Source organism: Neophocaena asiaeorientalis, unplaced genomic scaffold (genome assembly GCF_003031525.2).
Source record: "Neophocaena asiaeorientalis asiaeorientalis breed wild unplaced genomic scaffold, Neophocaena_asiaeorientalis_V1.1 scaffold337, whole genome shotgun sequence".
Taxonomy (NCBI): Eukaryota; Metazoa; Chordata; class Mammalia; order Artiodactyla; family Phocoenidae; genus Neophocaena; species Neophocaena asiaeorientalis.
Window position 1 is genome coordinate 215,010 of NW_020175054.1, and position 12,106 is coordinate 227,115.

At 41.2% G+C, this 12,106-nt stretch overlaps 1 protein-coding gene across 1 annotated transcript in view; it reads right to left on the reverse strand.

Annotated features, from left to right (window-relative positions):
* ALMS1 (ALMS1 centrosome and basal body associated protein) overlaps nucleotides 1-12,046 on the reverse strand; it is a 217,548-nt gene extending 205,502 nt beyond the window's left edge. Inside the window, exon 1 of the mRNA XM_024763994.1 lies at nucleotides 11,762-12,046. Within this exon, the coding sequence (XP_024619762.1) occupies nucleotides 11,762-12,046 (285 nt within the window). The remainder of the gene's footprint in view (nucleotides 1-11,761) is intronic.
* Between the last annotated feature and the right edge of the window lie 60 nt (nucleotides 12,047-12,106).

Sequence of the window (12,106 nt, forward strand, 5' to 3'; positions counted from 1 at the left end):
AGAATCCACCTGCCAATTCAGGGGACATGGGTTCGAGCTCTGCTCCGGTAAGATCCCACATGCCGCAGAGCAACCAAATCCGTGCACCACAACTACTGAGCCTGCGTTCTAGAGCCCACAAGCCACAGCTACTGAGCCCATGTGCTGCAACTGCTGAAGCCAGTGCGCCCAGAGCCCATGTTCCGCAAAGGGAGAGGCCACTGCAATGAGAAGCCCAGGCACCGCAGCGAAGAGCAGCCCCCACTCCCACAACTAGGGAAAAAGCACGCACGCAGCAACTAACACCCAACACAGCCAAAAATAAATAAATAAATAAGGTTATTAAAAAAAAAAAAAAAACTAACAGAACTGAAGGAAAAAAGAGACAATCCAACAATAATTAGACCTCAATACTCCAGGTTCCAAAAGCAGTGGATGGATAGAGATTCTGTGGATGATTCTTGAACATTAAAAAAACAAAAAAAAACAGAGCAAATGTCAATGGCTCTCCTATATACCAGCAATGAACAACTGGAATTTGAAATTAAAAACACAATACCATTGGGGCTTCCGTGGCGGTCCAGTGGTTAAGACTCCACACTTCTGCTGCAGGGGGTGCAGGTTTGATCCCTGGTCAGGAAACTAAGATCCCACATGCCACATGGCATGGCCAAAAAAACCCTCAAAAAACAAAAAAACACCACAATACCATTTACATTAGCACCCCAAAAATTAAATACTTAGGTATAAATCTAACCAAATATATACAAGATCTACATGAGGGAAACTATAAAACTCCGGCGAAAGAAATCAAAAAGGAACTAATTAAATGGATGAATAGTCCTTTTTCATGGTTAGAAAGACTCAATACTGTCAACGTCAGTTCCTCCCAACCTGTTGTATAGATTCAATACAATTCCAATCAAAATCCAAGAAAATTATTTTGTGGACATTGACAAACTGGTTCTAAAGTTTATATGAAGAGTCAAAATACCCAGCATAGCCAGCACAAAATTGAAGAAGCCAAAGTGGGAGGATTGATACTACTTGACTTAAAGACTTACTTATAAAGCTACAGCAATCAAGAGTGTGGTACTGGTGAAAGACTAGACAAACAGATCACTGTAACACAACAGGGTCCAGAAATAGACCCACATAAAGACAACTGATAATTGACAAAGGAACAAAGGCAACGTAATGGAGCAAAGACAGTCTTTTCAACAAATTATGCTGGAATAACTGGACATCCACGTGCAAAAAGTGAATCTAGACACAGATCTTACCCCTTCCACAAAACTTAACTCAAAATGGATCATAGATGTAAATGCAGAATGCAAAACTATAAAAACTATAAAACACCTAGAAGATAATATAGGAGAAAACCTAGATCACCTTGGCTATGGTGATCACTTTTTAGGTACAACACGAAAGGCACAATCCCTGAAATAACTGATAAGCTGCACTCATCAAAATTAAAAACCTTTGTTCTGTGGAAGACAATGTCAAGAGAATGAGAAGACAAGCCACAGACTGGGAGAAGATATTTCTAATAGACATATCTGATAAGGACTGTTAACCAAAATATACAAAGAACTCTTAAAACTCAACAATATGAACACAAACAACTTGGTTAGAAAATGGGCAACAGACCACCAAAGAAGATATACAACTGGAATAAGCATATGAAAAGATGCTAAGTATCATTTATCATTAGGGAACTGTAAAGTAAAACAATGAGACACTACTACCTACCTATTAGAATAGCCAAAATCCAAAACACTGACAACAAATGCTGCCAAGGATATGGAACAACAGGAACTCTCATTCACTGCTGAATGATGGTGGGAAAGCAAAATGGTACAGTCACTTTGTAAGACAATTTGGCAATTTCTTATAAAACTAAACATGTTATTAGCATACAATCTAGTAATCAAACTCCTTGGTACTGACCCAAATGGACTGAAAAGATGTGTCTACATAAAAGCCTGCACATGGATGTTTAGAGCAGCTTTACACATAACTGCCAAAACTTGAAAGCAACTAAAATATCCTTTAGTAGGTGAATGGATAAGATAAACTGTGGTACATCTAGACAATGTAATATTATTCAGCACTAAAAAGAAATGAGCTGGGCTTCCCTGGTGGCGCAGTGGTTAAGAGTCCACCTGCCGATGCAGGGGACACGGGTTCGTGCCCCAGTCCGGGAAGATCCCACATGCCACGGAGCGGCTGGGCCCGTGAGCCATGGCTGCTGAGCCTGCGCGTCCAGAGCCTGTGCTCCGCAACGGGAGAGGCCACAACAGTGAGAGGCCTGTGTACCACAAAAAAAAAAAAAGAGAAAAGAAATGAGCTACCAAGTCATGAAAAGACATGGAGAAACTATATTGTACCATAATGGTGGATACATGCCATTATACGTTTGTCAAAAACCATAGAATGTACAATACCAAAAGTGAGCCCTAATGTAAACTCTGGCTTTGGATGTCAATGTAGATTCACTGTAACAAACACACTCCACTCTGATGTGGGATATTGACAGTGGAGGAGGCTGTGCATGTGTGGGGGCAGGAGGTGGATGGGAAATCTCTGTACTATCTGATCAATTTTTCTTTGAACCTAAAACTGCTCTAAAAAATGGTCTGTTGAGGGAATTCCCTGGGGTGGTCTAGTGGTTAGGATTCCGTGCTTTCACTGCCAAAGGCACGGGTTCAGTCCCTGGTTGGGGAACTAAGATCCCACAAGCTGTGGGGTACAGCAAAAAAAAAAAACAAACAACAACATAGTCTATTGAAAAACAACCAAAACAAAAAAAGCTCTGGTCCAGCAATGCAAGGAGTTAGGAAATCATCACTCCCATCCCCACAAAAAGAGAAAAAGCTGAACAAATTGAAAATCAACAACTCTTCTTACATCCACCAGGGAACTGAAATGAAGGGCAAACTACAGTCTCCCAAATTAGAGAGACAAACGGATACAGAGAATCACAACTTAATGGAACAGAATCCCAGAGCAGACACCACCATGGGGACCGGTAGTAGGGTAGGCAAGCCTGAACTGTAATTGACAAATTGCTAGAGGCTCAGGGTAGACAGCCCTGAGATTTAAAAGCTCCTGGGAAACAATCTTAGAGGGGCTCCCACACTTTATGAGTTTTACCTCCAGGAACTGTACCAGGTTCCACAGTTAAGATCAGAGAAAAATCTCCTCTCGCTCTGGCAGGGGGAGGGCAAAAGCAGCCATTTTGAAACAGGCCTAGAGCATTCTGTTCTTAACAAGACCTGCCCTCAAAAGAAACTATTTTACCAGAGCCTGGGGTTTTACCAGAGACTAAGTGATGTAGGGGAAGGGAAATACCCAACTCCAGCCCCCTTCTAGCTTTCCTGTCTCACCTAAGGGGAAAACAATGAGAAACCCTAGTGAAGATCACAGCCCAGGCAAAGTCCTAATAATAGGACTATAGAACACTTACCCTCCACCCACACCTTACCACTACATCAACAGGGCTCCTGATAATGATGGTATATGAATGAAAGAACAGCACAACTCATACCTTACTTAAGAAGTCCTTAGAGGGACTTCCCTGGTGGCACAATGGTTAAGAATCCGCCTGCCAACACAGGAGACATGGGTTCAAGCCCTGATCCAGGAAGATCCCACATGCTGCGGAGCAACAAAGCCCATGCACCACAGCTACTGAGCCTGCGCTCTGGAGTCCACAAGCTGCAACTACTGAGTCCGTGAGCCACAACTAATGAAGCCCACGCGCCTGGAGCCACCCCAACAAGAAGCCTGCGCACCGCAACAAAGAGCAGCCCCCACTCGCCGCAACTAGAGAAAGGCCGTGCACAGCAACAAAGACCCAACACAGCCAAAAATAAATAAATAAATAAAAATAAATTTATTTTAAAATTCCATATTTAAAAAAAAAAAAAAGTCCTTAGAGAAATCCAAAGACAACAGGGGGAACAAAAACAAGGTCACCAGAGGAAATTTTAGTCTTTGACACCTACAGCTATAGCAAACAATAAACACAAAATCACCTCTAACCAGATAAACTTATAAAACTTCACATTAAAGGTCTATTTACTTCAGTTCCTTTCATATCATATTCATTCAGTACATGCCTGGCTTTCAACAAAAAAAATTACAAGACATACAAGACATAAACAAAACTAGTTTGAAGACACAAAGCAAGCATCAGAACCAGAATCAGATAAAGCAGACATATTCAAGTTTCAGTTTGTAAAGATGAAGACGTTTTGGAGATGGATGGTAGTAAAGATTACAAAACAGTGTGAATGTACTTAATGCCACATAAAAATGGCTAAAATGGAGAAATTCCCTGGTGGTCGAGTGGTTAGGACTCAATGCTTTCACTGCTGGGGCCATGGCTTCAACCCCTGGTCGAGGAATTCAGATCCTGCAAGCCACGCAGCGCAGCCAAAATAAATAATTTTTTTTTAATGGTAACTTTTATGTTATATATATTTTACTGCAATTTTTTAAAAAAGAAAAAGAAATCAAGCTGGAAAAAAAGAAATGAGCTACCAAACCATGAAAACACATGGGAGGAAACTTAAATGCATATTGCTAAGTGAAAGAAGCCATTCTAAAAAGGCTACATAGGGACTTCCCTGGTGGCACAGTGGTTAAGAATCCGCCTGCCAATGCAGGGACACAGGTTTAAGCCCTGGTCTGGGAAGATCCCACATGCTGCAGAGCAACTAAGCCTATGTGCCACAACTACTGAGCCTGCACTCTACAGCCTGCAAGCTACAACTACTGAGCCTGCGTGCGCAATTACTGAAGCCCATGCACCTAGAGCCCATGCTCCGCAATAAGAGAAGCCACCTCAATGAGAAGCTCGCACACCACAACAAAGAGTAGCCCCCACTCACCGCAAGCAGAGAAAAAGCCCACACACAGCAACAAAGACCCAACACAGTCAAAAATAAATAAATTTATTTTTAAAATAAATAAATAATAAAAAATAAAAAGGCTACATATTGTATGATTCTGACTACATGACTTTCTGGAAAAGGCAAAACTGTGGAGACAGTAAAAATATCAGCAGCTGCCAGGGTTTCAGAGGAAGAAAGGGAGGGATAAACAGGTAGAGCACACGGATTTTTTTAGGCAGTGAAACTGTTCTGTGTGATACTGTAATAGTGGACATATGTCATTGTACATTTGTCAAAACCCACAGAATGTACAAAAAGTGGACTCTGATAAAAACATGCACTTCAATTAATAATGTATCAATATCGGCTTACCGACTGTAACAAATGTGCCACCCTAATACAAGATGCTAATAATAGAGAAAACAGGGGAGGAAAAAGAGGTACGTGAGAATTCTGTACTTTCTGCTAAACATAAATCTACTCCCAAAAAAGTCTATTAATTAAAATGAAAAAAAAATGATAGCTACCTGTGACAAGACCAACAAGGAAATATAAGATGTGAATACTCTATAAACAAACTACATCTATGGATATTATAGAACACTCCAGCCTAGGGTAGCAGAATACACCTCAGCATACATGGAACAACTCCAGGACAGACCATATGTTAGGCCATAAAACAAGCCTCAAATTTTTTTAAAATTTTATTTTATTGAAGTATAAGTGATTCACAATGTTGTGTTAATTTCTGCTGTACAGCACAGTGACTCAATTATACACATAAGCCTCAAATTTTTTAAATAACTGAAATCATGGAAAGTATATTCTCCAACCAAAATGGAATGAAATTAGAAATCAATAACAGAAGGAAATTGAGGAAATTCACAAATACGTGGAAATCAAGCAACAGACTCCTAAATAACCAACGGGTCAAAAAAAGAAATCACAAAGAGAATTTTCAAACATTTTGAGATAGACAACAGGCAGAAAACAACCCAAATGTCCATCAACTGATGAATGGATAAAAAAATGTAGTATATCCATAAAATGGAATATTATTAAGTCATAAAAAGGAATGAAAAATTGATGTTATATACATGGATGTTTCCTAAAAACATTATGCTAAGTGAAAGAGTCCAGTCATAAGACCATATATTGGAATTCGCTGGTGGTCCAGTGGTTAGGATTCGGTGCTCTCATTGCCAAGGCCCTGGGTTCGATCACTGCTGGGGGAACTAAGATCCTGAAAGCTGTGCGGCATGCACTACATATTATATGATTCCATTTATATTAAAGGCCCAGAAGAGGCAAATCTAAAGAGAGAGAAAGTAGATTAATGGTTGCTTAGCAGAATGGAAGCTAGAGGGGTGATAGCTAAAGTATACAGGGTTTCTTTTTGAGGTAATGAAAAAATTGTTCTAAAATTGTGGTGATGGCTGCACATATCTATTAATTTACTGAAACCACTGAATTGTGCATTAAAATTCAGGGTAAATTGTATGGTATTTGAATTATATCTCAACAAAACTGTTAAAAATGTTTTTAAATAAGCCAGGTAAGCATTCAGCACATTAAGTAAAATTAAATAAAATATACCTAGGGAAATAGTAAAAGATGAGAACTGAAATTAATTAATTAAATGATGAAAAGCAATAGAATTAAACTTAAATCTAAGAGCTGTTTCCTTGGATGAAAACAATTAACAAGACAAATCCATAGCTAGTCAGATCAAGAGAAGAATAAAATATAATCATATAAAATCTGGAATGAGAAATGGAAATAACCACAGATGCAGTAGAAAAAAATAAAGAATACTATGTAACACTCCATTATAATTAACCAGAAACCCTTGCTGAAATGATTTTCTAGAAAAACCATAAATTACAAAATTAACCCAAGAAAAGTGAGAGAGTATATACAGATTATAACCCTGAAAGGAATCCAGAGGCACAGTAGTTTCACAAGTGATTATTTTTCAAACATGCAAGAAAATTTTACATTATTTAAACTGTTCCAAGACACAGAAAAATAAAAATCTTCCCAGTACCTTGCAGAAAAACGGCATAATTCTGATTCCAAATTTGACAAAGAAAGGTCAAGAAAACTTTTTTTTAAAAAACTTAAACCATTATCATTTATCAAATATCTACAAATAAAATACAGCACTTCCTTAAGAGAAAAATACGCAGTAACTGATAGTTTTTATCCTATGAGCACAAGAAAGGATTAATACTAAGAATAAAATCTGTATTAACAGGTCAAAAAAGATTAAGAATTGTACAGTGTAGATAAATTTGGAGATGGGGAGCAGGAAGGTGTAGGGTTTCAGGCCTGTGTTCTCTCCTTCTATGAAATGGTAACCTGTTGATAGGAGAATGCTGAACATTGGGTGAAATCTAGAGGATAAGAGTGAAAAAGCAGGGCTTCCCTGGTGGCGCAGTGGTTGAGAGTCCACCTGCCGATGCAGGGGACACGGGTTCATGCCCTGGTCTGGGAAGATCCCACATGCCGCGGAGCGGCTAGGCCCGTGAGCCATGGCCGCTGAGCCTGCGCGTCCAGAGCCTGTGCTCCGCAACAGGAGAGGCCACAACAGTGAGAGGCCCGCATACCGCAAAAAAAAAAAAGACTGAAAAAGCAGAAGCAGCTGAAGGAGGAAACATAAAAAGATTTCCAAGCACTGTTGATGACCCATTTAAAAGTTGGAGACCAGACTTCCCTGGTGGTGCAGTGGTTAAGAATCTGCCTGCCAATGCAGGGGACATGGGTTCAATCCCTGGTCCAGGAAGATCCCACACGCCATGGAGCAACTAAGCTCATGCACCACAACTACTGAGCCTACATGCTGCAACTACTGAAGCCCATGCACTCTAGGGCCTGCGCGCCACAACCACTGAGTCCGTGTGCTGCAACTACTGAAGCATGCACGCCTAGAACCCAGTGCTCCACAACAAGAGAAGCCACCGCAATGAGAAGCCCTCTCACTGCAATGAAGAGTAGCCCCCACTCACCGCAACTAGAGAAAGCCCGCACACAGCAATGAAGACCTAATGCAGCCAAAAAAAAAAAAAAGTTGGAGTCCAAGTGGTCAAAAGGTACAAACTTCCAGTTATAAGATAAATAAGTACTAGGGATGCAATGCACAACATGATAAATATAATTAACACTGCTGTATGTTATATATGAAAATTGTTAAGAGTAAATCCTAAGAGTTCTCAACACCAGAAAAAAAATTTTTTTCTATTTCTTTAATTTTCTAGCTATATGAGATGACTTATTGTGATAACCATTTCATGATGTATGTAAGTCAAATCATTATGCTGTATATCTTAAACTTATACAGTGCTTTATGTCAATTATATTCAATAAAACTGGAAGAAAAGTAAATAAACAATAAAACTAAAAGAAAAAAAAAGTTGAAGACCAAGAATTTCTATGATACCAATCCACAGAATTGAATTATTTTCCCTAGCACAGTTCAGAAATTTAGGTTTAGGAATTACAAGTAGAGGTGTTTGAAATGGTCCATGTTGAATGGTCTGTAGGACCAGCATAAGACCAATACAGCAAGGGCTCACTTCCCTGAACTCAAAAAAACTTGGTTGTAAGGCGGGTCATATTTTGCATTGAACTTAAAACAGTTCCACGCCTTAGCTCAGTTTCATTAATAGGACTTGCAAACTTAATCAACACCTTATAGATCACCACTAGAACATCCTAATTGCCTACTAAGAGAGATACATGAGAGTGGATCAAATATTACAATTTTGTCATTTAACTTGAGACTAGACTGAATGAAATTAATGTTTCCTATCATTTGGTGTCTTCCTTTGAATACACTGAATTAAATACTACACAACAAACTCATCTTCAAAAATTTTATAGTTCAAGGCTTCCCTGGTGGTGCAGTGGTTAAGAATCTGCCTGCCAATACAAGGCACACGGGTTCCAGCCTTGGCCCGGGAAGATCCCACATGCCGCAGAGCAACTAAGCCCATGTGCCACTACTACTGAGCCTGCACGCCTAGAGCCTGTGCTCCGCAAAAAGAGAAGCTACCGTGGGCTTCCCTGGTGGCGCAGTGGTTGGGAGCCCGCCTGCCGCTGCAGGGGGGCGCGAGTTCGTGCCCCGGTCCAGGAGGATCCTGCGTGCCGCAGAGCGGCTGGGACCGTTGGCCATGGCCGCTGGGCCTGCGCGTTCAGAGCCTGTGCTCCGCCCCCGCTCACCGCAACTAGAGAAAGACCACGTACAGCAACGAAGACCCAACACAGCCAAAAATAAATTAATTTAAAAGAAATGTTATAATAAATTTCTAGCAAGAAATATATTAAAGTTTCTCCTTTAAACATTTTCCAACTTACACCAGTAAATCTTAATATGTTAGTGAACAAAAAATTATTTTAATACTCTTTATATCATCTTAAAACTACCTTTAATACAGCACATCACCCACACCTTCATATACCCTCCAAGGTAAATAGGACAATATCTGATTTCTCTCAAAAACAGAAACAAAACACCTCTACGGAAAAAGCACTCTGGGCTCTAAGAAGCAACATCTTATATTACACATAGATAGATCACTGTTAGACAGGATAATAATTTTTTCACACTGGCTGTAATAAGCGGTAAAGTGGTTTAATTAAAATCTTCTCGGAATATTAAATTTATATATTAATAGTTATTCAAACAAGAAGTCATGGAACAAAATTAAAGTTAGGAGACCTCATCCACAAGTGTGGCTTTAATTATGGTCCATATGTAGACAACTTACAACTTGACATGTCCAGCCCAGACCCCTCCTCTGATCTCTAAAACCAAACCGATAATCTTAACACCCATCCCAACCATCCCATCACCCCACACCATGGCCACCACCCCTACCATAAACCTGGCCATATTTCAACCATTTATCCAATAACCTGACACCTTCTTGCCCTAGTGTTCCACATCTAATCCACTATTAGTGTAAAAATAATGTAAAGTTAGTGTATCAGTGTGATTACTTTACCTCTTAAATATCTCTCGAATCAGTCTACGTTTTTCTATATCCACCAACACTTCCTTATTCCAAAATACCATCATCATCATTTGCCTGGCAATACTGCAATGACCTCCTAATTAGCATCCCTGACTTATTATTGCAGCTCCCCACCCCACCCTGCTGTCAAAGCTGTTCTCTACTGTGCTACAAAGTGATCTTTCTGAAACACAAATCTTATCCTATACCCCTTTGTTTAAAACATTTTCAATGACTTCCCAGGATAAAGCTTCCAAATCCCTTGCATAGCACACAAAGCCTTGAAGTCTCTGCTCAACCCATATTGGCTTTTGGTTCCTTGAAAATGCCACACTCTCTCTTACTGACAGTACCTTTCTTCTATGTGCCTTTCCCTTAGCTGCAAAGCTCCTTCCTTTTTCACTTCACCTAGTTGACTGTAACCTGTCTTCAGATCTCAGCTTGTCATAACTTCCTCAGGGAAGCTTTCCCCAGCTTCACTGGCAAGATGAGATTCCCTTATTGAATGTTTTCAAAGCATGTTAGCACATATCAATTTTACTTTTATTTTTGTGACCCAACTGAATTTTGTCTGCCTCCCTTTCTAGACTGCGTACACTAGAAAAGCAGAGACAACAAATGTTTGGGTTCACCAAGGTTCCATAGCAACCAGCACAATGTGTGGCCCATGAAGAATGCTCAATAATATATGTTCAGTGAACTCAGCACCGATTGGAATATTTACCAGGCAAAACAACAACTATTACTCTTTAATGATCAACAGTCTACAGCATCCATGTCCAGCAGAACTTTCTGTAGTGATGAAATTATTCTATATCTGCACTGTCCAATTACATAGCCACTAGTCAAGTGTGACTACTGAGCATTGTTCGTACAACAGAAGCACTGAATTTTTAATTTTAACAAATTAAGATGTAAGGAGCCACACGCTATGACTACTGTATTGAACGGCACAGGCCTATATAGTCTTTCTTCTGTCTTTTCAATTGTTGTACCTTGTTGTTTTACTCTGCACAGTTGACATCTTGTCTAAGGAGCAGTCCTAGACAATAAACCTTAGGTTTCTTTTTGTCCCCACAATGTACCTTTCACAGAATAGAAATTTCATAAATGTCTGATGACTAGATATCTGAATCGTACAGCAAACCTTTCCTTTGTCCCTGAAAAGGAATCAATTAAATGCAGTTATTTTCAAAATGATCTTCAGGAGGCAACCATAAAATCAGCTCTTTCTAGTTTTCCAGACAGTTGGGAGCTGCAACTTAAGCCTCCTGCGTTTCTAAGCCCCTCCTACCGGCTGGGGACCCCTTTATTGCTACAAACGAGAGGTCAGAGAAGCACAGTTGGCAAGAAGCCTCTAGAGACTAACTACTCAAAGGGTGCACAGAATCCACTCTGCTCCCTCAAGGGCAGTCCCGCCCTTCAGGCAAACTAATCTCCTAATTGTCTCCCCAACAAGATAGTCCCTGGGAAACCACTGTCTCCACTCCTACAATGCCCTTTTCCCCTCCCTCAGGGTATAAGGCCCACCTCCTCCCCAGAGCGTTTCTTAACCACAATATTGGCTCCTCTGAACATCTGGAGTAATTTAAAAAGCCCAGGGGAGAGAGGGAGGATGGGGAGGTAACAAGAGAGATCTTTGCCTGAAAAGAACAGGAGACTTGGAGTAGTCAGCCAGAAGCCTGGGCAAGAGTCGGGGCCTAGGAGACAAAATGGCCCTACAAGCCTTTAAAAGCACGCGTACTATTTGTCAGGCACCATGACAGGCAGAGAGCAAGACGAAGAAGCCCTCAAGGGAGAGCAGGCAAAGCGCTCAGGGACCACCCTGCCCGACGGCCGCCCATACCCCTCCCCGACCCGGCTCACCTTCCCCGGGCTAGTCAGCTCGCCCTCCGAACAGCTGTGCCTCGGGAGCGACGGCTGAGGCAAAGTCCGGCCGGGGTGCGCCTGCAGCCAGGCTTTGGCCTCCTCATCCTCCTCGTCGTCCGTACTCTCCCGACGCTGGCTCTCGTAGTTAAAATCCGCGTCCGGCTCCCGCCCCTCCTCTTCCTCCATCTCCTCCACCATCACCACGTCGTACTCGTCCAAGTTCTCCGCCGCTTCCTCCTCCTCCTCGAGCTCTCCTGGCCACGATATGTCCTCTAGCTCCATATTGGCGTCTAGCTCCAGGAGGCTGAAGAGGAGGAGAGGGGAGGGGGGAGGGGGGAGGGA